Source organism: Capra hircus, chromosome 15 (genome assembly GCF_001704415.2).
Source record: "Capra hircus breed San Clemente chromosome 15, ASM170441v1, whole genome shotgun sequence".
Taxonomy (NCBI): Eukaryota; Metazoa; Chordata; class Mammalia; order Artiodactyla; family Bovidae; genus Capra; species Capra hircus.
This window is the reverse complement of record NC_030822.1, coordinates 62,000,090-62,026,742: the sequence shown is the minus strand read 5'-3', so window position 1 is coordinate 62,026,742 and position 26,653 is coordinate 62,000,090. Positions and strand designations below refer to the sequence as shown.

At 38.7% G+C, this 26,653-nt stretch overlaps 1 protein-coding gene across 3 annotated transcripts in view; it reads right to left on the bottom strand.

Annotated features, from left to right (window-relative positions):
• The window catches only part of RDX (radixin), a 103,992-nt gene extending 78,283 nt beyond the window's left edge, over positions 1-25,709 (bottom strand). The window contains exons 1-3 of one of the 3 annotated variants that reach the window (XM_018059816.1): positions 25,458-25,709; positions 8,566-8,639; positions 578-661 (exon numbers count right to left, since the gene is read on the bottom strand). In XM_018059816.1, coding sequence (XP_017915305.1) covers positions 578-661; positions 8,566-8,577 — 96 coding nt within the window. In that variant the 5' untranslated portion in view covers positions 8,578-8,639; positions 25,458-25,709. Of the gene's footprint in view, positions 1-577; positions 662-8,565; positions 8,640-8,942; positions 8,964-25,457 lie in introns of those variants that run through there. The other 2 variants (XM_018059814.1, XM_018059815.1) reach the window with 2 other exon arrangements.

The window sequence follows — 26,653 nt, the reverse complement described above, 5'->3', positions numbered from 1 at the left end:
CTAACTAACCAAACCAAAACTACAATTAAGAAATGTCACAGAAATATCACATGATGATTAACCCCAGTTTCTTTGTTCTTTCCCGTCTATAAAAAACCTCTAACTCAAAGACCAAGTTGGAGTGGATCTGAGACTTGTCTCCCACTTCCTTGCTTGGTGCCTTGCAATAAACCCTTATTCCACTGCAAACTCTCGCTGTTAAGAGTCTGACTTTCTGTGCATTGGGCACACAAGCCCATTGCTCGTTTACATCCTCTGTCTAGGATCTCCACCTATTCCACTCATGGACTATGGAGAATATCACTGAATTCCTTTTAGTCCTCATTACAATGATTTTCATATCAGATGTTTAATACATACCTGCTAATAATTATTTTTTAAAAGTCCCATCTCTCAAATCTAGGAATGAGAAAGACTATCCCTACAGTTGTTCAAGACATCTGAATAAGTACTGTGAAAAATTCCAAATGCTACATTGTAGCATTTTAAGTAAAGGTACAGAAAAACACAGAAAGAAGTATGCAACAGCATGCACATTATGGTGTCAAAATTGCATACTTCATGTAGTGAATGATACCTGGTCAAAAAGCTGTTTGCCAGTTGTGTTGGGCTGAATGGCAAATTCCAGCTCAGCATCCATCGTTGTTACTCTTACATTGATCTGCAATAAAAACAAAAGGTATAATCAGCAGAAAAAAGAAAACACTTAAGTATAATGTCTGGTATGAGAAAATATTTTAGCAATTAAAAAACAACTCAATGTACCTAGTATTTTCTTTATTAAAGTGATAGTTTGATTTATTTATATTTTTGATTTATTGAATACTTAATATACAGTAGGTGCTTTTCACATTCTTATTTAGCCTCTGCAACAATACCAGAAGATATGTGCATTTCCACAGAAGTATTCATTTATATAGAAAACTCTTTGTCACTTGCCCAAGAACACACAGATATTAAAAAGCCGGGCAGGTATTTCACTGAGGTACAACTCCAAATTCTTTGACTGTCGTTCACTATTCCACATTTCTTTCGACACAAAAATCAAATTGTTTTATTTATACTGTAAATGTATTCTTTACTTTATAAAAGGCATTCATCTATTGCCTTTTACTTGCTAGACTTTTTCAAATTCTAATTTTTATGTGTAAATACCTTCCTAGGTAGATATCTCACCAAAAATGTAACATGCCTTAACCAAAGTAATTTTTATTCCAGAATAGCATCTTCACCTAGAATCCACCATGACATGGTAAAAACCTTTTAACTCGCACTATTAGAACTCTAAATCAGACTTATTTCCCCTCATCTTTAATTCATTCTAAAAACCACATGTACCTTTATCTGAAATACTTTCTCTGATCAAAAATATCTTACAGAGCTCCTTTATATAATCTTTAAGGAAATAGTAATACACATAAAATGTATGCAACATATATAGACAATGAACCATAATAAAATAAACAATGGTAATATAATAATAAATATATATTTGGTCTTTATCCTGGTTCCCAGCAGAACTCCTAAAATCCTTTAAATTCCCTGAGTGATAGATGTGAGAGGATTTTCTGTCACAACAAGCTCCTTTCAATCATACCAGAGTTTATGCTAATGGGTGACTCTAGATGGGCCCTAAGAGCTTCAGAACGGGGGCCAGTACCTAGAGAAACCAATCATGCCTTTAGAGGAGTGAACCTTTCAGCCACCCATCCCAACTACCCAGGAGGGTGAAAGGGGAGGAAAGAGAGCTGATATCCAAGGTCCAGTGATTTAATCAATCATGCCTATGAAATGGAACTCCATAAAACCCTAAACAAAGGGGTTCAGAATGCACCCACTTGATGACAGGGTGGTGCATCGCAAACTCCACAAAGACAGAAAGAAGCTCCTTTACTCAGGACCCTTCTGGACCTCATCCTCTACATCCATATTCTTTAGAGTTCCCTTTACATTAACCAGTCAGCAACAGCAAGAAAGTGTTTCCTCGAGTTCTGTGAGCTGTTATAGCATATTACAGAACCTGAAGAGGGGACTGTGGGAATCTCCAAATCTTAGCCACGTTAGCCAGGAGAGAGAGTCACATGCATTACCTGTGATTAGCTTCAGCAGTCTAGTGGTCTGGGCCCTTAATCTCTGGGGTTTGCGTTAACTCTGAGTAGCTGTGTCAGAATAAATTAAACTGCAGGACATACACCTGGTATCCACATAGAACTCGGGAACTGACTGGTATGGAAAACCCACCCATCCGGTATCAGAACGTTTTGAATTACCAAAGTGTTTTCCTTTACCCATAAATCTACCATTCAACTCAAAAACTAGAAGAAACAAAGCAGTGTCATCAGTGTATTTCTTGTTTGTGAATTTCTGGGACCTCGATCCCCACAGGTAAGCACTAACCTAAATTTTCTGTTTGTGATCCTTAGTTTTTTAAAATACAATAGTTCTATCACAAATGCAGGCATCTATGGTAAAATATTATTTAGTTTTTGATTTTTAGCTGTTTTGTTGTTATTCAGTTGCTAAGTCATGTCTGACTCTTGCGACCCCATGGACTGTATGTAGTCTGCCTGGCTCCTATTTTCCAGGTAAGAATACTGGAGCAGGTTGTCAGTTCCTTCTCCAGGGGATCTTTCTAAAATTGTATAATACTTGCTAATAAAGTCTTCCTTGATGTGGACAATGATTACAATATGTATTTACTTTATGAAAATGCATCAGCAGCACAAATATTCTTTTGCATATGCATATTCTATTTTTTTATATATTCTAGTTCCATGAAAGGTTTAAACAAAAATTTTGCCGAACTATAATTTGCCTTTCTAGTTATATTTCTAAGATTCATTGATGTTTTTGTTAATAGTTTCAATTCATTCATCTTTATGTGACTACAGTAATTCATTTATCATTTTCCTATCAATTGGCATTAAATTGTTTCCAATTTTTTGGTTATTAAGAACAAAACTGCTGTGAACATTCTTGCACATGTCTCCTAGTACAAGCGTCTGAGTTCCTCTAGAAGTATAACTCAGAAGAATCCCTGGGTGACCAAGTACACACCTTCAACTTCACAATGTAATGGTGAATTTTCTTCTAACATGACAGCATCAATTTACACTCCCACCAACAGTGAATAAGAATTGCTGCTGCTTTGTATTTTCACTAGTAGTTATCAGATTTGCTAATGTTTAACAATTTAGTAGGTATAAACTGATATCTTAGTATGTTATTGATACACAGATTCTTGATTCCTAATGAAGTTGGGAACATTTTCTTATGTGTATATGCAGAATTATAAGACATCCCTCATAACTTCCCCCAACCCCTACAACTTACTCCCATGATTACATTAACATTACATGATAAAAGGGATCTTGAAGATGTACTTAAGAGCTTCCCTGATGGCTCAAATGGTAAAGCATCTGCCTGCAATACAGGAGACCCGGGTTCAATCCCTGGGTTGGGAAGATCTCCTGGAGAAGGAAAAGGCAACCCACTCCAGTATTCCTGCCTGGAGAACCCCAGGTTTGGAGGAGCTTGGTAGGCTATAGCCCATGGTGTCGCAAAGAGTCAGACACGACTGAGCGACTTCACTTCACTTCAATCAGTTGATCTTAAGATAGTAAAATTATTGTGGGTGGATCTGAATTAATCTCACCAACTCTGCAACCCAAAGGACTGTAGCCCACCAAGCTTCTCTGAACAGTAAATTACCTTTAATTAAAAAGACAATAATAATGCCTTAGGTTAAAATTTCTCCAATTTCACAGTCTCAGGATCTCTTTATGCTCTTCCCAAAAAGCTTTTACGTGAGTTCTCTATCTATATTCACATTAGAAATTAAAACTGATAAAATTTTAAGATATTATATGTAACAAGAATAAACCTATCACACGTTAACATGAAAAACATCAAGTAGGCTCTTCAGAAAAGTCTACTTAAAAGTTTGTTTAAAAAAGGCCCAGAAGGCTAACGTCAGAGGTGTTTCATTTGATTCTAAGAGTAATTCCGTTGTCGTTCAGTTGCTAAGTTGTGTCAGACTCTGTGAAACACCATGGATTGCAGCACGCCAGGATTCCCTGTCCTTCGCTATCTCCTGGAGTTTGCTCATCACAATTAAGTTGGTAATGCCACCCATCCATCTCATCCCTTTGTCGCCCCCTTCTCCTGCCCTGAATCTCTCCCAGGATCAGGGTCTTTTCCAATGAGTCAGCTCCTTGCATCAGGTGGCTGAAGTATTGGAGCTTTAGCGTCAGGTCTTCCAGTGAATACTCAGGGTTGATTTCCTTTAAGATTGACTGGTTTGACCTCCTTGCTGTCAAAGGGACTCTCAAGAGAGTCTTCTCCAACACCACAATTCAAAAGAATCAATTCTTCAGTACTCGGCCATCTTTATGGTGCAACCCTCACATCTGTACATAACTACTGGAAAAAGCACAGCTTTTGACTAGACAGACCCTTGCCAGTAAAGTGATATCCTTGATTTTTAACATACTATCTAGATTTGTCATAGCTGCCCATTCCAGTATTCTGGCCTGGAGAATTCTATGGACTAAGTCCATGGGGTCGCAAACACTCGGACACGACTGAGCGACTTTCACTTACACTCCTTCCAAGGAGCAAGCATCTTTTAATTTCATGGCTGCAGTCACCATCTGCAGTGATTTTGGAGCCCAAGAAAATAAAATGTGTCAATATTTCCAATTTTCCCATCTATTTGGCATGAAGAGATGGGACTGGTTGCCATGATCTTAGTTTTTTGAATGTTGGGTTTAAGCCAACTTTTTCACTCTCCTCTTTCACTTTCATCAAGAGGCTCATTAGTTCTTTTTCGCTTTCTGCCATAAGGGTGTTGTCATCCAGCCCAGTGTTTTTCATGATGTACTCGGCATATAAGTTAAATAAGCAGCGTGACAGTATACAGCCTTGACGTACTCCTTTCCCTATTTGGAACCAGTCTGTTGTTCCATGTGTCCAGTTCTAACTGTTGCTTCTTGAGTTGCATACAGATTTCTCAAGAAGCAGGTCAGGTGGTCTGGTATTCCCATCTCTTTCAGAATTTTCCACAGTTTGTTGTGGTCCACCCAGTCAAAGACTTTGGCATAGTCAATAAAGCAGCTGCTGCTGCTAAGTCACATCAGTCATGTCCAACTCTGTGCGACCCCAAAGACGGCAGCCCACCAGGCTCCTCTGTACCTGGGATTCTCCAGGCAAGAATACTGGAGTGGGTTGCCACTTCCTTCTCCAGTGCGTGACAGTGAAAAGTGAAAGTGAAGTCACTCAGTCATGTCCAACTCTTCACAACCCCATGGACTATAGCCTACCAGGCTTCTCTGTCCATGGGATTTCCCAGGCAAGAGTATCCGAATGGGGTGCCATTGCCTTCTCCACAATAAAGCAGTGGTAGATGTTTTTCTGGAACTCTCTTGCTTTTTCCATGATCCAGCAGATGTTGGCAATTTGATCTCTGGTTCCTCTGCCTTTTCTAAATCCAGCTTGAACATCTGGAAGTTCACGGTTCACGTATTGCTGAAGCTTGGCTTGGAGAATTTTGATCATTATTTTGCAGGCGTGAGAGAAGAGTGCAATTGTGCAGTAGTTTGAGCATTTTGGGGCATTGCCTTTCTTTGGGGTTGGAATGAAAACTAATCTTTTCTAGGTCTGTAGCCACTGCTGAGTTTTCCAAATTTGCTGGCATATTGGGTGCACTTTCACAGCATCATCTTCCAGGATTTGAAACAGCTCAACTGGAATGCCATCACCTCCACTAGCTTTATTTGTAGTGATGCTTCCTAAGGCCCACTTGATTTCACATTCCAGGATGTTTGGCTCTAGGTGAGTGATCACACCATCATGATTATCTGGGTCATGAAGATCTTTTTTGTATAGTTCTTCTGTATATTCTTGCCACCTCTTCTTAATATGTTCTGCTTCTGTTAGGTCCATACCACTTCTGTCCTTTATTGAGCCCATTTTTGCATGACATGTTCCCTTGGTATCTCTAATTTTCTTGAAGAGCTGTCTAGTCTTTCCCATTCTATTGTTTTCCTCTATTTCTTTGCATTGATCACTGAGGAAGGCTTTCTTATCTCTTCTTGCTATTCTTTGGAACTGTGCATTCAAATTGGTATATCTTTCTATTTCTCCTTTGCCTTTTGCTTCTCTTCTATTCACAGATGTTTGTTAAGGCCTCCTCAGACAACCATTTTGCCTTTTTGCATTTCTTTTCCTTGTGGGTGGTCTTGATCCATGCCTTCTGTACTTACTCAAACAGTTTTCCAAAGTAGCTGTAAATTTCACATTCCTACCAAAAATAGAGTTCCAGTTGATGCACATCCTTACAGACATGGTCTTTTCAGTCTAATTTTAGCCCCTCTAGTAAGTATAAAATGGTATCTCACTGTAGTTTTATTTTTCCCTGAGGATCTTTTCAAGCCAATAAACACTGGCTATTAATATATCTTCTTTCGTGAAGTTTATTTTGTGTAGTATCTGCTCAAAGTTTTGGCCCACTTTTTAAAAACTGGGTTGTCTTATTAGAGTTCTAAAATAACAATATACTACAATTATTTTGTACCATTCTGCCTTGCCTTTTCACTTTCTTACTGCTGTTTTTCAAACAGCAGAAGTTTTTAATTTTGATGAATTTTTTTTAAAACTGCTACAAACTTTTTGTGTATTATCAAAGAATCTTTGCCTACCTCACGACTGTAGAAATATTCTATTTTCTTCCATAAGTTTTATAGTTTGGGGCTTTTAATTTATGCTTATGATCCGTTTAGAGTTAGACGTGTGTAAATTGTGATATAAAGGTCAACATTCATATTCTTCTGTATGGATAACTCTTTGCTACAACATCATTTCTTGAAAAGAATTTAATTTCCCTACCAAATTGTGTGACATCTTGTTAAAAATATTTAATAAGAATGTATGTACAGGTAAACTTTTGTTCCACTGATCCTATTAACTAATTTCTCAATACCACACTGTCTTATTTTTGTCTCTTGAAAATAAATGTTGAAATCCAGGAGTGTTAACTGTTCCACCCTTGTTTTTCTTCCAAATTGCTTTAAATATTCCACTTAAGTTTTGGTAGTTCCATAAACATTTTATAATTAGCTAGCCAATTTTATCCAAAGGGATGCAACTGCTGGGATTCAACTGATTGGAATTACATTCAACCTACCAATACATTTGGGGAGAAGTGTTTTAATAGTATGCTCTAGACATATCTATGATCAATGTGTATTTTTCTATATCCTTTGGTCTTTTTAATTCCTTAAAGGTTTTCAGTATAGAGATTTTAAACACTTTCTAAAAACTTATTCCTAAATATTTTATGTTTTTGACACTGTTACAAATGGAATTTTTACTTCATTTTTTGAATTTTGCTGCTTGTATATAAAACTGATTTTTAAAAAACAAAACCTTATGCCCAATAATCCTGCTGAATTCTGTTATTACTTCTAATAGCTGTTTTATAAATTCCAGGTTATTTATATAATCATGTCATCTGTAAATAGAGAAAAACATAATCCTTGCTTTCTACTGATTATGCCTTTTATCTTTTTATTCTTCTCTCCCTCCAACAATGCACTTTTTACCTGCTCAATCTTGAAAAGTAATTCAAAAGTGACATTCATGCCAGAAAGTTCAAAAAACCAAAAAACAATGATTTCCTTCAAAAAATAACTGGCCAAAAAATTCATTAAAAAACATTTTGTTAGATGAAGAAAGGAACACTGATCCTAGGATAAAAAGATAAACCTCAGTCACAAATTATATAATAATAAAACAATAAAATTATTGTATGTATGCCCTTAAATCAAAAACCGAAGACCATATATGGGCTTCCCTGACTCAGGCAGTAAAGAATGTGCCTGCGATGCAAGAGACCTGGGTTTTATCCCTGGGTCTAGATGACACTCTGGAGAAGGAAACAGCTACCCTCTCTAGTATTCTTGCCTGGAGAATCCCATGGACAGAGGAGCCTGGCAGGTTACAGTCCATGGAGTCGTAAAGAGTCAGACACGACTGAGTAACACTTTTACTTTCACAACTATATATAACATCAGCACTGTTATCACTAGTATCAAAGCTAGAATTATGAGAAAATTAATTCTGCACGAATCCTTCTGACCTCTCATTATATTCTCCTGTTTAACAATAAGTAACTTTTTACTGAGCACTGAATGTGTATGTACCAGGATCTTCTAATCCTCACCAGACTCTCACGTAACTAATTACATCTTCATTTTACATGTGAAGAAATTAAGACCAGGAGGGACTGAATCTAACAAAGGTCAGTCAGATTAAGTGGCAGGGTGAGGATAAGAACTAAGTCTGACCCCGCAACCTTTGGTAATCTTAACACATACATGATACTTAAACCTCTATCACTGGCCCATATAACAGGTTACTTTAGCCACATAAATTTAAAACAAACAACAGTAATATCAGTGCCTTTTCTCCCACCAAAACTCTACCATAATACTTTGCCTTGTTCCAAAAGGAACTTAATGCCATTAAGTAAATATAAGCAGTGTCAAAGTAATAAAATACACCTACTGGTTTCGGCATTTTTCTTCTCTTTTTGTCACCCTCTTCTAAAATTCTTCACTTTTATGAATTCTCTTGTATGTCTGTTAAAGAAAAGAAAGCATAATTGATCTATTTTATATAATAAGGTTTTTAACAATATAATTAGTACAGATTAAATAAAATTTTGAACTCACATTTTAAAATGTTAACAATTAAGTTCTCATTTTATTCTGATTTTCAATGTCTTCTATTATTTCTCATGCTTTAAAAATACTTACATTGGTGATTTAAAATAGCACAGATCTCAAATAACATACTATATAAAAATATACAAGCACCTTGATTATCAACTAAAAGTTTATTTAATTACAGATAACACACAGTAAAAAGGAAGGATTACTAACAGCCCAAATTCTCCTTCCAAGTCAAGTCCTCCCCTGTGCCCAGACTGGTAGAGAGAGGGACAGCAGAGAACTGATTCAGAGTCTAAAGAAATCAACTCCAGAAAACTGTCAAAGACAAAAAAGGAAATACTGATTAATGTAAACCACACAAAGATAAATTTTCAAAGAAAATTACTTTTCCTCCTTGAAAGTTTAAAAGTCCAAGTAGAGACAAATATGTTAAAAGTAACTTTTTCACCTAAGGTGGATATAAACAGCCTTAGTCTCCACACTAGCAACCAGCACGCTACTCACCAGCAAGATAATGGCCTTCACTAAAATACAGAAGTGTCCTTAAGACCAACGTTAAATTATACCTTCACCCACTAAGGCAACAGAACTAAATCTTAATCCAGGGAAAACATGCTATTTTAGGGTAAGTTTTTTTAAAAACATCTAACAAAATTGGGTTTTCCCTACATAAAACTACCAAAAGATCTAACATTCTTAACCATTTAACTGTCCAGAAAAAAACTGATTATCATTCCAATTTGAAAACCTATTTTAAGTAGTATATAATTACCTGAAAATCACTATACACAAGTAATATCTGTCAAGAACTTTTATTCATTACACTATGAACTACTGATAAACATACAATTAATTTTGAATTTAAAAAATATATTAACTCCCTTTTAAGATACTACTTTAATAAAAACGAAAATTCTTCAAATTAAAATAAAAACAAAGGATCAAAATAAGGTCATTTCTCTAAATTTTAGCTGATCACATGCTAATAAACCTCCCTACAGAGGGAACTTCACCATGAGAAATTTGTCACCTAATACAATCGGGTATGAAATTCAGTGAGAAGCATGAACTATCTCATCTCTCTCTTGCTGCAAGAAATGATAGATACTCCGTATCTACGATCACCTACTTTCATGAACTTTACTGTACTTCAGTCCTAGCTTCCACTTCTAAATCCTCCCTTTAATCCCTACTATCAGATCATCTCAGGTCTTGAAACAGCCACACAACCAACCTTTTACACCATCTCCTGCACTGCAGGCAGATTCTTTACCATCTGAGCCACTAGGGACATCCATTTATAAGCTAGTAACTCCCAAATCTGTATCTCTAGTCTTGCTTAGCTAACTTGGCTTGCTCAGCATCTAAATGACACCTCAAATACAGCATGTCTATAACACAGCTTAAACCTCTACAGCCCATAGTCAAATCTGTTTTTCTGCAAGCCTTAGTGACATGTTTCTATATTCATAGCATCTTTCCTATGTTTCTTAAGTATCTCTACTACATCTACATGATGATCCCCTTTCCATTCCTAATACTGTCCATTTTGTCTTTCTTTTTGATCAATTAATCTTGCCAGGAGTTTGCTTCATTTATTGGTCTAAAACCAGCTTTCAGTTTTATCAATCTGCTTATTTCTCTGCTTTATTAATTTCCGTCCTACTTCTCATCACTTTTCTTCTCAGTAGTTGGCTTTGACTCTGTGGCTAATTTTCTAATCCCTGAAACTGAAAGACTACCTAAGTAATTTCCAATCTTTTTGTTAATATATGCATTAAGGTCACAAACTAAATACATTCCACCATAAGGATATTCCAAATTTAAAGTGATCTCCCTATTTTGCCACTGAGACTACTTTAAAATCATTACCTGATTATGTAAAATAATCTAAATTCCTCAAACACAAAACATGAACATTTTAATCAAATTTTTGAAGTCATGGTGTTTTCCAGATTACATAAAGTACTTTTTGATTCTATCACTAAAATTTTCATCTTAAGCCGCAACTACTCACTTATATGAAACCTTAGTAGGATTTTATATTTTCCTATTTGTATTGTTGGAATATATTTTAATATCCACACAGTATAACTAGGTGTGTTATTTTTAAGTGACTTTTTAGAAACCAGTTCTCCCCTAAACTTCTCAGCCTCCTTTTCACACTTAAATCACTTATCAGATGGGCTCTATGAGCTTTCCAAACTGAAATGTACTAAAGGCATTTCAGGTCAGTTTCTTAAACAGTACATCCATGCTTAAGACAAAACATCTTGCAATGAGACAGTTTCTATGAAAACAAATCTAAGTCTCCTTTCGGGGGAAATAACTAGAAGGAAAAATATCTTATATTTAAAACTCTTCTATTTTTCTATACCACTCTCATTATTATTTAACTCTAGATGCTTCAGTGTCCAATTATAATTTCTACTCACTACTAAGTTTTAAATTTTCAAACAGAATGGTTAGATTCCTGGGGCAGAGACTACGTTTATTTCTACGTTTATTATATTCTACAGGCAAAGAATTCATTTCCATTGTATCTAGTGCTTGGTCAGTTTAGTTTCCTTTTTGACTGTTCCAGATATAAATGAAAACAATGTATGCTTGCATTCGATAAGTTAGATGAGGCCGGATCAAGTATTTAATGTTGTGTTTCCAGTCTACTTTCAGTTTAGTTTGTATGCTAAGTCACTCTAGTCGTGTGACTGTTTGCGACCCTAAGGACTGTAGCCCTCCAACTGTCCATGGGATTCTCCAGGCAAGAGTACTGGAGTGGGTTGCTATTTCCTTCTCCAGGAGATCTTCCCGACCCAGAAATCAAACCTGTGTCTCTTAAGTCTCCTGCATTGGCAGGCGGGTTCTTTACCACTGGCACCACTTAGGAAGTCCCTTCAGTTTAGCTGATCAAATTGAGAAAAAAATGTATTACCTTTCTCAACTGATTGTGGATATTAATTTCTTCTTATGAATTGCCAGTTTTTTAATTTCATTTTTTATATGGTTTACGTATGGATGTGAGAGGTGGACTGTGAAGAAGGCTGAGCACCGAAGAATTGATGCTTTTAAACTGTGGTGTTGGAGAAGACTCTTGAGAGTCCCTTGGACTGCAAGGACATCCAACCAGTCCATTCTGGAGATCAGCCCTGGGATTTCTTTGGAAGGAATGATGCTAAAGCTGAAACTCCAGTACTTTGGCCACCTCATGTGAAGACCTGACTCATTGGACTCTGATGCTGGGAGGGATTGGGGGCAGGAGAAGCGGATGACAGGATGAGATGGCTGGATGGCATCACCGACTCAATGCACGTGAATCTGAGTGAACTCTGGGAGTTGGTGATGGACAGGGAGGTCTGGCGTGCTGCGATTCATGGGGTCACAAAGAGTCGGACACAACTGAGCGACTGAACTGAACTGAACAGGCTATGTTACTGGGCTTCCCTGGTGGCTCAGAACGTCATGAAACTGTCTGCAATGCAGGAGACCCGGGTTTGATCCCTGGGTTGTGAAGATTCCCTGGAGAAGGGCATGGCAACCCACTCCAGTATTCTTGCCTGGAGAATCCCATGGACAGAGAGACTGGCGGGCTACAATCCATGGGGTTGCAAAGAGTCAGACACGACTGTGCGACCTAGCAAGCAATTAACGCTATGTTATTAGGTAAGTAAAGGTTTAGAATTATTGTATCTTTGTAATAAATTCTTCCTTTTTTCATTAATAATTCAACAGCATATAAAATTCTAAATCAACTGTTATTCTCTCAGTATTTGGAAAATACTAGTTTTCTCGTGGCATCTGTTACTGATGAAAAGTCTGCTATCAATTTAATCTATTCCAGGTATGCTTTTTCTCTCTGCTTTCCTGTAAGATTGTGTGTGTGAGCACATTCTTCAGATTTGCTTCTATTTCTCTTGCTGAGGATTTGGTAAGCTTTCTTATTCTGAAGACTCATGCTTTTCTCAAATTCTGGAAAATTATTAGCCACTGTCTCTCCCAGTCAGCAATTCTTTAATTAGATACATAATGACTGTCTTGTTTTCTAACCCATGGCTACAAATTCCTATTTTTCATCTCTTTACCTTTCTGTGTAACACTCCTCCAGTCACTAATTCTCTGCAGGTGTTCTTAATGTTTTACCTGTCCACTACATTAAACGTTTAAGTAATTATATAAACTTCTAAAAATTCACTTATAGTCTCTTAAAAAATTTTTAAGGCTATACTATTTTATAATTTGCACTGAATCCTTTTATCCCTACAATGTTTATTTTATATCCCTATAAACCTTTGTTTCCAATTCATTATGATTTGTTTCTTTATGGAGTTTATAATTTTGGTCAGAAAGCTCATGTCCCTAACCCACTCCCCAGCGTGGGATTTCTGTAAGCCCTGAGCTGTCTATGTAACCTTACAGAGGTATTTCAGGTTTGCTCCTACCAGAGTACAGAACCAGAAATTTTAATTGCCCTAGATCAATGTCCTCTTCAAGAAAATAAAGGACAGAAACGGCAAGGACCTAACAGAAGCAGAAGAGATTAAGAAGAGGTGGCAAGAATACAAAGAACTATACCAAAAAAGATCTTAATGACCCAGACAACCACAATGGCATGGTCACTTACCTACAGCCAGATATCCTGGAGCATCAAGTGGGCCTTAGGAAGCATCATGAATAACAAAGCTAGTGGAGGTGATGCAATTCCAGGTGAGCTATTCCCTAAAAGATGATGCTGTGAAAGTGCTGCACTCAACATGCCAGCCAATTTGGAAAACTCAGCAGTGACCACAGGACTGGAAAACGTCAGTTTTCATTCCAATCCCAAAGAATTTCAAACTACCATACAACTGTGCTCATTTCACATGCTAGCAAGGTCATGCTCAAAATCCATCAAGATAGGCTTCAACAGTCTATGAACCAAGAACTTCCAGATGTATAAGCTGGATTTATAAAAGGCAGAGGAACCAGAGAAAAGGCAGAGAAACCTGAGATCAAACTGCTAGTATCTGCTGAATCATAGAAAAAGCAAGGGAATTCCAGAAAAACATCTACTTCTGCTTCATTGACTACACTAAAGCCTCTGACTGTGTGGATCACACAGTCACACTGTGTGATCACACTGTGGAAAATTCTTAAAGAGATGGAATACCAGACCACCTTACCTGCCTCCTGAGAAACTTGTATTCAGACACGTAGCAACAGTTAGAACCAAAAATGGAATAATAGGCTGGTTCAAAACTGGGAAAGGAGTAAGTCAAGGCTGTATATTGTCACACTGCTTATTCAACTTCTATGCAGAGTACATCATGCAACAAACTGGGCTGGATGACTCAGAGGCTGGAATCAACTCTGCTGGAAAATTTATCAGCAACTTCATATACGCAGATATCACTCTAATGGCAGGTAGTGAAGAGGAACTAAAGGGATTCCTGATGAGGGTAAAAGAGGAGAGTGAAAAGCCGGCTTAAAATTCAACATTCAAAAAACTAAGATCATGGGCATCTGGTCCCATTACTTCATGGCAAACAGGATGGGAAAACATGGAAATAGTGAGAGATTTTATTTTCCTGGGCTTCAAAATCACTGTGGATGGTGACTGCAGCCGTGAAATTAAAAGACGTTTGCTCCCTGGGAGAAAAGCTTTCACTGACAAACCCAGTGAAAGTCAGTCGTGTCTGATTCTTTGCAACCCTATGGACTATACAGTCCATGGAATCACCCAGGCCAGAATACTGGAGCGGGTAGCCATTCCCTTCTCCAGGGGATCTTCCCAACCCAGGGATCAAACCCAGATCTCCCACATTGCAGGCGGATTCTTTATGAGCTGAGCCACAAGGGAAGCGCCATGAAAAACCTAGACAGTATAATAAAAAGCAGAGACATCACTTTGCTGACAAAAATCCATATAGTCAAAGCTCTGGTTTTTCCAGTAGTCATGTACGGATGTGAGAGCTGGACCATAAAAAAGGCTGAGTGCCAAAGAATTAATGCTTTCGAATTACGGTGCTAGAAAAGACTCCTGAGAATCTCTTGGACTGCAAAGAGATCAAACCAGTCAATCCTAAAGGAAATCAATCCTGAATATACATTGGAAGGGACTGATGCTGAAGCACTCCTAAACTCTGGCCACCTGATACAGAGAGTCCACTCACTGGTAAAGACCCTGATGCTGGGAAAGATTGAGGGCAGGAGGACCAGGCAGCAGCAGAGGATGAGATGGTCTGATGGCATCACCGATTCAAAGCATATGAGTTTGAGCAAACTCTGGGAGACAGTACAATTCATTGGGTTGCAAAGAGCCAGAAAGTACTTAGAAACTGAACAACAACCAATCAATTTTTACCCTCTTGATTTAGCACTCTATTACCATATCAGACCCCATGGCCACACCCTAGAGAAGTCAGCAGATACTCAAGAGAGCTTGCTTCTGATCATTGTTATTTGCTAAACCATATGGCTGCAGAGCCCTTCCTGTGCCAGGTCTCACTGCTAAACAAGAACAAAGGGAAAAAGTGAGCATTACTTGCATGCCAGACTATAAACTAAGTTGAAGCATTCAAATTACAGTAAGAGTATTCATCAAACATAGGATCAGCTAGGCAGGTAAATAAATATCACATACGTAAGATTTTGCAGAACTTCTTAAAGTTATGTTTTAATCAATTACTGGAATTAAATAAAGGTAAATAAGAAAGGTAATTTTTTTATTTAATAAAAAAGTTAAAGGTAAATAATTAAGTTTCCTTTTCCCTAAAGAAATAATTTATCCAAGTTTGTCATATTAGAGTTACTTCAAGTTACACTCTTTAGAAAAGGACTTTTTAAGCAAAATAACCCTCCTTAAGTTTTAGGTTTAGTATGAACACTCTGGTGACATAAAACAAATATATCACGGGCCAACATACACAAAACCAGGTTTACACACACGCTAAGTAAGCTTTTAAAATCTCCAACAAGCCTAACTGATCTATATGAACTGTAGAAAGTGAATGGCCTAACAAAAAGCCTCTGCAAATAAGGATATAGTTGACTTCTAAAAGAAGTTTCTAAAATACATATTTTCAGACCAGCATTCTCTCTTGAAAACCAAGTAGCATCATAAACTGACTCCATATTTCTGGAAAATAAGTTGTCAATGTATAACAAGAGCAACAAAGCTTCTTTGAACAGGAAATCTACTTTGGCGTATACTCCAAATAAATAAATATATAAAACAAAGCAAACTGTACTAAGATATTCTCACCAGTACAACGATATTATAACAGCCAATGATTAAAATCAAAATCACAAAGTAATGTTGAAATTACATAAGATGGACAAACTGTGTCAACATTTACATAAGGATAAGTAAAAATGCAGAATACATAGCCACTTATTATAACTAAGTAAAAAAGCAGGTATCCTTACAAAGGATTTTGGATATACAGAACTGAGCATTTAATACTAACTAGAGTCTTATTTTTCATCAAACTACTAATTTTAAAAATCAAATAAGAATTTTAAAAATATATTTCACTACATACCAATTTATTCCTATCATGCTATACATAAGAATTCTACCTTAAATTTTTTAGGATGAATCTGTGTATACTGCTGCTGCTGCTAAGTTGTTTCAGTCGTGTCCGACTCTGTGCAACCCCATAGATGGCAGCCCACCAGGCTGTGTATAAATGCAGTTAAATCCTAAGATTTTAGCCAATTTAGGGATCATTAAAAAATATTTATCATAATATTATTCAACCTCAATAGTACATTTCTAGTCCTCCTATGATTATATTAGCACATTTTTTCCCTTGAAAATGGCACCTGTTAGTAGCAGAATGAACAATTTAATAAAATGTCACATGAAAAGCCAAGTACCTAGATACATGTCCTCAGTTTATACCTCTAACTGGTTCATCTTGAAAACTGTGTTTCATTGCCTTCCTTTCTTTCTTCTCTAGAAAAATGACAGCATATAATCACTTAACCACTGTATACCAACGATATATAGTAAAAACAAACTCTTCTCCCCTTACCCTCATAACAAATAATTATTGAAAAAAAATCTACTCCTTCCTCCCCACTCTTTCTAAACTTCTTAGGGGTCTCACCCAACCTCTTTTCTACACTGGCTCCCACAGAAGCAATGAAGCAGTCATGGCAAAAGGGATTAACAGACGCTGCCAACATACACATCTCTCATTTCCAGAAAATGCATAAACATGTACTCAAACACAGTGCCATATTTCAGAGACAAAACATTCATATAAAACTTTCTCTTCTTCGTCCTTTAACTCTGAGGGTGACCCTAAAACAGCCTCTTTTCTTCCCTACAATAGAAAAACAGCCTCACATTTAACACCTCCACAACAGTAGACTCTCCCCACCTGTCAGGTGGTAAAACAGGTGTTAAGTCTGTCCATACTGGGCCTACAACGATGCTTCAATAATTTATACGAGAATGCCTAATTTTATTCTTAAGATATTCTTTTCCGCAAGCATAACTGTACTTTTTCTTTCTGTCTTTTGAGACCTCATCTCTGAATATAAATGTGGTCTCTCCAAAGACCATAAAATTACAAAAGGATTCCTCTGCCACCTTACTGGGGACTGAGAAACAGGATAACAAAGTACAAACTGAATTAATAAGATAATTCTGGCAGTCAAATTAATGGAATAATGGCATCTACCAAAAAAGAGTTCTTAATCACTTTTCTCCCCCAACATGGGACCTCTGTTAAGTCTATGAACTCCTTCCTAGAAAAGTATCTTTTAAACACATAAAATAACACAGTATCACATAAAAAGCCAATTATATTGAACTATAACTATCAAAAATATAAAATGCACAAATTTATGATACAGTAATATATGTGCTTTATTAATCTTTAAATAAATATCTACCAGTGTATCTAATAATAAACTTTAAGTAATGATGGGTATTAAACATCATTCTGAGATACGCAACAATAGTGCATCATGAAAATATCTACAATTTCTATTAGAAACAGTCTCTGCTACTGCTGCCCACATTCATAATGGAAGAAAACATGTAAAGATGTAACTTTTCTCTCTATTCAAGTTTACAGACCTACAGTTTTAAAACCTCAAATATACGAAGAACTATTTATTAAATTTTTTAGCTCTGTTAAGTACTGAATCTAATAGCAGTAATAATGTACTTCCCTACATAATGCCATGTGACTTTCCAAGAGAAGCAGAGGACAAGAATTTTAGCTCCAAAAAAGAAACAAGGCCAAAAGCAAGGACAAGGGTAGAAAATGGAATTATTTGCAGAAAGCTCACTCTTCAGCCACTTTACCTACATTATCTAATCTTCCTAATAACTGCCCTTCCTCCTTCTGACCAAGGTAAGAGTCACAATCCCTTGTTCTTCTAACTAAGCAAATAAAGATTCAAATAAGTCACTTGCCCAAGGTAATAAGGCTAGTCAACAAACCCAGCAGTCCTCTTTGTCCAAGTCCTGTGCTCTTTCGGCTATCCTATTCTGCGTTTGTCTGACATCATTCTAGAGAAGCTCACCCCAATTACCAGAGCATTTCAAGAAGTTAAAGCTCTTTCCTCTATTGTTTTCAGGTCAAAATGACTACTTCTAAAGATGCTGTTGCTGCTGAGTCGCTTCAGTAGTGTCCGACTCTTTGCGACCCCATAGATGGCTGCCCACCAGTCTCCCCCATCCCTGGGATTCTCCAGGCAAGAACACTGGAGTGGGTTGCCATGTCCTTCTCCAATGCATGAAACTGAAAAGTGAAAGTGAAGTCGCTCAGTCGTGTCCGACTCTTAGCGACCTCATGGACTGCAGCTCACCAGGCTCCTCCATCCATGGGATTTTTCAGGCAAGAGTACTGGAGTGGGGTATATTGATGTAATTACCTTTGTAAAATCATTTCCTGTAAGGGAGACATGCAGTTCTAAATAAGGTATTAAGTACTTATGTAGGAACTGATTTCTGTGCAAGGAAATAAAATATTCAACATTTTTGAGCAATATACACGTTACTGGAAATGCAAAGCAAATTTCTAGAACCTAAAACAAACATAAAGCAGAAAGCTAGGTTTTACACTGTATCTAAATTCTTTTCTAAATGAATTTTTTAAACTTAAAAAAGAGAAAATACTATACCTGTATTATTTCCGAGGAGGGTAGAAAAACAACACAGTATCATTTGCAAATATTAATTGTAAATGTTGAAAGGTAAGAAAGCTAAATCCAGTCCAATTTCTCCACTTTATATTTAAAGAAACATCAAAAATTCATATAATAAATGTTTATAAATGGGAAAACAAAGAGGTTCAAGAAAGTTCCCTAGGTACAGGAAAGAAGAAACATCTCAAACTGACCTGAGGAATTCTCTCCACATGTTTTGAAACACCAGCTATTACAGTAACTTAATTTTCAAAGCAGAATAAAGTCAGTATGTTTCTGAAATATCTTTAAAATTAGACAGTACTCTGTGATGCAGTCATTAAGGTTTCATGGCAGTCCTATCACTAAGTTTCTAACTTCTGAGATATTTGATCTCCCTTCTGAGAAACTGGAATGGTGTCTGGCTCACAGTAGGGCCTCAGATGTTTGTTAGTAAATTAAGTACATAATATTCACTGGAACTTTTCTGTTGATTATTATCAAGGTCAATTATTTTCCTCTCAGATGAGTGAACTAGTAAGCAATAGGCTACAAGAAACAGCAACTATGAACGTTGGGGAAAAAATAAAAACTCTAACTATGTCTTCCAAATTCAGGCCTTTATCATCCCACTTAAGACTCTTTCAATAATCTCATTTAATTTGACAATCAAATTTAAAGGCCAGTTAATTTGACACATTTAATATCTATAATTGTCATGCTGCTTAGTAATTAGATATAAATGGTAAGCACTTCAGGTATACAGTCATCCCTTGGTACTCACTGGGGATTGGTCCCAGGACCCTCCTGCAGACACCAAAATCTAGAAATGTTCAAGCCCCTTATACAAATACATGTACATCTTTATACATATATGGGCTTCCCAGGTGGCACTAGTGGTGAAGAACCCACCTGCCAATGTAGGAGACATAGGAGACTAGGGTTCAATCCCTGGGTTGCGAAGATCCCCTGGAGGAGAGCAGGGCAACCCACTTCAGTATTCTTGCCTGGAGAATTCTATGGACAGAGGAGCCTGGCAGGCTACAATCCATAGGGTCACAAAGAGTTGGACACAACTGACGAGACTTTAAATTAAAATTTAAATTAAAAAATTAAATAAAAATGAAATTAAAAGATGCTTGCTCCTTGGAAGAAAAGTTATGATCAACCTAAAGAGCATATTGAAGAGCAGAGATATTACTTTACCAACAAAGTCCATCTAGTCAAAGCTATGGTTTTTCTAGTAGTCATGTATGGATGTGAGGTTGGACTATAAAGAAAGCTGAGTGCTGAAGAATTGATGCTTTTGAATTGTGGTGTTGGAGAAGACTCTTCAGAGTCCTTTGGACTGCAAGGAGATCCAACCAGTCCATCCTAAAGGAAATCAGTCCTGAATATTTATTGGAAGGACTGATGCTGAAGCTGAAACTCCAATACTTTGGCCACCTGATGCGAAGAACTGACTCATTTGAAAAGACCCTGATGCTGGGAAAGACTGAAGGCAGGAGAAGGGGACAACAGAGGATGAGATGGTTGGATGGCATCACCAACTCAATGGACATGAGTTTGAGTAAACTCTGGGAGTTAGTGATGGACAGGGAGGCCTGGCATGCTGCAGTCTATGGGGTCTCAAAGAGCCGGACACAACTGAGCGAAGGAACTGAACTGAAGAGACTTAGCATGCACACACATACATATAAAATATATCTGCATATAACCTATACAAATCCTCCCATATACTTTAAATTATCTCTACATTACTTATAATACCTAATACAATGTAAGTACTATGTAAATAACTGTAAATACAATACTAGTGAAGTGAAGTCGCTCAGTCGTGTCCGACTCTTTGCGACCCCGTGGACTGTAGCCCACCAGGCTCCTCTGTCCATGGGATTCTCCAGGCAAGAATCCTGGAGTGGGTTGCCATTTCCTTCTCCAGGGGAACTTCCCAACCCAGGGATCGAACCCAGGTCTCCTGCATTGCAGGCAGACGCTTTAACCTCTAAGCTACCAGGGAAGCCCAATGCTAAATGCTATGTAAATAATTGTAAATACAATGTAAATACTTGCCAGCATGTGGCTTTCACCTTTTACTTTTTGGAACTTTCAAGAACTCTCCCCCACCCCCACGGAATATTTTCAATCAAGGTTGGGAGAATGCACAGATTTGGAGTGCCAACTTTGCTTAATAACCAAACTAAAATTTTATAGTTTCCTTCAGTCTAGAATCTAGAAACAGCTTAAATATCAAGACTGCTAAGGATGGCTAATGAAAGTTTAGCCCATCCCACACTTTCAATAAAAGCCAAGGCATGACTGGATTCAATTAACCAGGGCTGAGATCTCCTATGTCCCCATTCTCCCTTTTAACGGTCCCTCTATTACACTCGTGCCCACATCATTCTGAGTACTACCCGGACTTCTGATTACAAAAAATTACTCTGGTTATCAAAAGGTTATTAGCTAATCTGCAGAAACACAAGAAGTTTTTTTCTTTTTTTTTTTAGTACAAAACAAAAATTCACATCACAAAAAACTATGCTTACAATGCTGTTACACTGAATATGAATTACAGTTTATATACACAAACAGCATTTAAATACATGTCATGGCATATAAAATGGCACAAGTATATTCCCATTAAAGTGTGATGGTCTCATTATCTTACTTAACAAATGCAAAGAATATCTGGCATATGATTATAAACGTTCAAATGTATGAATGATACCTTAAAGCAGGAGTCAGCAAACTTCTCTGCAAAGGGCCAGATTAAGTAAACCTTTTAGGTTTTGTGGTCCACAAAACCTTTTGCAACTACTCTCTGTGTTAGCACAATAGCAACCATAGACAACAGGCCAATCAATGAGTTATCATGTGTTGAAATAAAACCTTATTTACAAAAACAGGTAGTGGGCTGAATTTGGTCTACAAATTAGCTTGCTGATCTCTTCTCCAGTTAACAGTAAAGGTAATGTCATTTTCCAATAAATCAACTTTACTAGAGCTAAAAGTTTTTTATTTCAAATATATGTAAATTATGCAGAAAAGCAACCAATGTTTCTAGAGCATCCTATTTATATTAGAGCACCTGATGTAGAAGAAAAGTCCAACGACCTTATTGACATATATAACTAGCTTCTATAAAATGTACTTTAGAATTCTGCTAAAAAAAGTTAAAATTCTATGAATTTGCAAGAACTTCTATAAATATTGACTATTCAAAAAAACAAACATAAAAAAACACACCTATACAGGGACTTCCCTGGTAGTCCAGCAGTTAAGAGTCCACCTTCCAAAAAAGGAGAAGGAACTAGGATCCCACATGCCACAGGGCAACTAGGCCCACAGGTCACAACTACAGAGCCCAATCGCTCTGGAGCCCATGCACTTCAACTAGAGAGAAGCCCGTGCTCAGCAAGGAGAGATCCCTCATGCAGCACAAAGACACCAACTAAGGCCCAATGTACTCAAAAATGAGTAATATTAAAGAAAAAAAAAAAACCCTATACAAATGCTAACCTGAAAAAAACCCTCTAAGAAGTGAAAGACTGGATTCAGTATCAAAAAGAACGAAGAAATAAAGAAGTGAATCATATGAACCATACTTTCTTTCCAAACAGTTTCCAGGCAAAAAGCTACATCTAGCATAGGGACATTTCACTATCCAAAATCATAAACCCTTTTTTAAAGGATATTTTCCAGTGTCAGTTATATACCATACCCTAGGAAGAAAACAAAAAGTGAATTCACCTTCAATCATGAAAAAAATTTACACAGGTACGTAAACACTTCTTATAGGAAATTCCATTTTGACTTTAAATGATGAAAAATCCAAGAAATATTAAGTACTGAATACTAAACACAGTAATAAACAAACATCCTTTCACTGTTTGTTACAAAATAACCTTACTTTTAAAGACTTTAAAATTGCAAATAGGGATATATATATATAAAGTATATATTTACCTTTCCATAAATATTGGCATTTTCTACATAGGAGGAATGGCTAATAGCAATTACAAGACTGGGGGGTGTTCTGGGAAGTTGGGGAGAACTTTTAACATCTTTCTGATTTTTTTAAGTTTGTCATAAATTTTATTAATTTTACAGTCATTTAAAGTGGTTTAAAATATGTGCAATGTAAATGAATATTAAAAAATATACCAAGAACTAATATAAACAGTAAAGCAGGATTCCTCTGAAAGAGGCTAGAAACTGAGGAAATCTCTGGGGTCAGACAAGGCACCTACCACTCAACCGAACATATACTTGCTGCAGAAGTTAGGGAAGTTCCCCTAAAGGGCTTCTGATACCATGAGGTTTAAAATCACCTTGTAAGAGTGGAATCTACAGCAGTCCAATCCAGTTCCACTGACTCCAGTAAGCCAAGGGTAGTTATCGGGGTCCTGAGAAGAGCTACTGGGCTGCAGGATGTCCAAGCCATCCAAGAAAGGGTGACTTTCTTGACTTCCCAGATCAACACCAATACCATAGTATTATATTAACTATTCCCTATCAAGTATGTTCCCCAACATGACTATCCTCACAGTCTTAACAGGACACTTTGTTTTAGGCTTTGGTCTTTGGGAAATATCGATTAAAATTTGTCATTTTGAAATGATGTATGTTAAGTTGAATTGTGAAAAAACTTGACTCCCATCCTAACTGAAGATTTCAGACTCTACTGTACTAGAAAATTACATTAGATTATATTAGAAGATTCAGATCTGAAATTAAGATAAAATGCATACAGACTTTCATTTCAACTGCCTGCCAAAGATAAAAATGGATAATAAAAGCCAATTCTGCTCCTGGGAATAGAGAAGCAAAAAATCAAGAAATAACCCTTGTTCTCTGATACTACTGACTGTTAGCAAAAGAGAGAAAGAATAGCAGTCTGTCATTTGTCACCACCACAGGAAAAACATATCAATTTAATTTCCAGTTAATGCAAATGTCCAAAACAAAGGACAGACTAAACAGGTTTTCCCCATGCTGAAATTAATTTCAGTTCTGAGCCTCTCCTACGCTCTGCCATGCTTGTGAACACAGGAGTGAACAAAACGATGTATAATCCACAAGGGCAAGAATTCAACATTCCTAAATGCCACAAATTTTGTTTCATTTAAATATACTGTAAAGCATTTCAATGAGTATCTATTCATCTCTCACTAAAAAAACATTGTTTATTAAATACCATTATGCACTTTACAAAAGTAATTAAGCAAAAGAAACAAAGTGCAATTCATTTTACGGATGAATTATAATCCACTAACTTCAAAAGAAATCTTTTACGTTTTTACCACATTTGCGGTAATTATTAGTCTTTGGAAGATAAAGAACACGTGAAAATAATGTAGTACTAAAAAAAATTTAAATGCAACCCTGAATATTAGCCTCTCTTCTTAATTCTAATAATGCTGTTACGGTAAACGGATTAAGCCATTATTTATCCAGCAAATGAACGGAGCAATTGTTCATTCAGAGCTCCATCCGAAATATAAAAGAGTATTTAGTGCTCTAAAAAAAATGTATGCTCAGTAAACAATAGATTGCAATGCCTATTTTCGAGCGCTCGTTTATCAAACAAATGCTTACTATCTTAGGTATTTACATTTACATCATGCTTGTCTATTGCCACAGAACTCATTAACATTTCGACAAAAATCTCAAGTAGATAGATTTTAAAACATATCGTTGATGAAGCTGACTTTCAACACATTTCCAGCCTCGTTAATAACCACTCCTTAATGGTATTTTAAAAAAAGAAAAAAACGCTCAATACATGGTGTGAATAAAGAACCATGCTACATCTGTATAGGATGTGATGCGCTCTATTTAAACTAAAATAATATAGTGTTCCACCCCCCTCCCCCGCCCCTTTCAAAGTTAGCCTGAGAATTACGTTTACAACCCTTTAAAGGAAGAGGGGGCTGTAATGTACTCAACTTGTCTACTGGGGTCTAAGATCCAGAATCGGAGAAAGTTACGGGGCTCGGGGGGCGCCCGCAACTTCAGCAGCAGCAGGTAGGGCCGGGGCCGGAGCCGCCGGGGCCGCCGCGCGGGTGCGGGGGCCGCTCGCGCCCCGAGCCCCGTCACGCAACCTCCCTTTGCCGCCACGGCGGAACTCACGCTCTCTAGTAATTCAACACCTTTACTTTCAAATCGGAGAACGGGGAGAAATGGTAATAAATTCCTTTCCTACCACAGCAAAAAATAATTACTATGTCATTTTTTTCTACGCTTAAATCTGCATTCTCAAGACTGCCTGGAAGGGACGAGCCAGGCCGAGCCCGGGGCGGCGCCCGAGCGGCGGGAGCCCGACCGAGCCCGGGGCAGACGCTGAGGGCGGACCCGCGCCCGGGGGGGAGCAGCTCGCCGCGGCGTGTTCAGGCCGCGGCCGAGACGCCGGCCAAGCCTCGCGGCGTCCGCGACCCCAGGAGCGGCCTGGCCTGCCGGACCGTTAGGACAAGCAGCGCCGCGGCCCTGGCGGCGAGGCCACCGGGCAGCACCCGGCGCCGCGACTTCTCGCCGCCACCTCAGCGGCTCCGGCGGAGCCCGGGAGCGGCCGTGGGGGAAGGGAGCGCGCCGGCGGCTTACCTCAGGAGCGGGCGGCTGCTTCCCGCCGCGAGAGTGGCCGGGCGCTGCGCGGCGGCGGCGGGCGTCGCGGCTGCGGCAAGGGGAGAGAAAGAGAGAGAGAGAGAGAGGGGGCGATGGAGCGAGCGCCGGGACGCCGGAGAGTAGAGGTGCCGCGCCACCGCAGACAGCTCCGCAATATGGCTGCCCGGCGGCTCCTCGGGGGAGAGGCGGGGCTGCCCCGCGCCCCGCGCCCCCCGCCTCCCCCTGCCGGCCGGCCGGCCTCGCGCCGCGGCCCGAGCGCCAACGCCGCTGCGGCGGCCGCCACCCCGCCGCCCGCGCCCCGCCCCGCCCCGGCCCAGCCCCGCCCAGCCCCTCGGGCTCGCGGCCACCCGCCGGCCCGGGCGTCGCCCGCGGGCAGGGAGGGTCTCCGTCCGGGGCGGGGACGCGCGAGGACCCGGGCGCGGCTCCGGAGTCCCTAGGGAACGGGGCCGAGCGAGGGGGTGGGCCGCTCCTTCCGTGAGGGGGACTGGGCTAGAGTGAAGCCCGATGGCCGGGGAAGCGGAACCGCCCAAACCCAGAGCTGGAGTGGGCCTGCCGCCTCCCCGCGACCGGTGGAAACTTGAAACTCCCGCTGGTGCCAGAAAATTCAGAGGGCGTTTCCATCGCCCCCAAGAAGGCATTCTTTCCCAGGGAATCAACGACCGAGTGGAGCGCGTTACTTGGCTCTTGAAAGCTTGAAAATCCTGGATCGGGAGAGAAAAAAAGGCCTGCCTTAGAGGGATTTATATAGACAATGAAGAACTTTATTTTGGCAGTGTTTACCCAACCAGTAAACTTGCTTTTTCAGGGACAATTTTTAGGCCCCACCAAAACCCCAATCGAGAGTGCAAATTTTTATCCGGGCAAGGAAGAAGTCAATAAAAGAAAAATGATGGAAGTGGGACACCGCAAAGAGCAGCCAAACCTAAATTATCTTTGACTTTGTGAAGTTAGGGATTTGATCATGGTCTGACTAGCCCACTCGTTTTAGTAGTGGTCGGGGCTAGACAGACTTACGGTCTATATTCTGTCATCTACTCCCATTCCTCTTGTATTTTCTGGGATTCAAAGAGCAAAACTTGCTCTACGTATGGAAATAGCAAGTGCACAAAATCAGAGTAGCCTAGTTTGCCCTGCTTTATATAGTTTACTTTTTATTAACAAAGTTTGAAAATGAA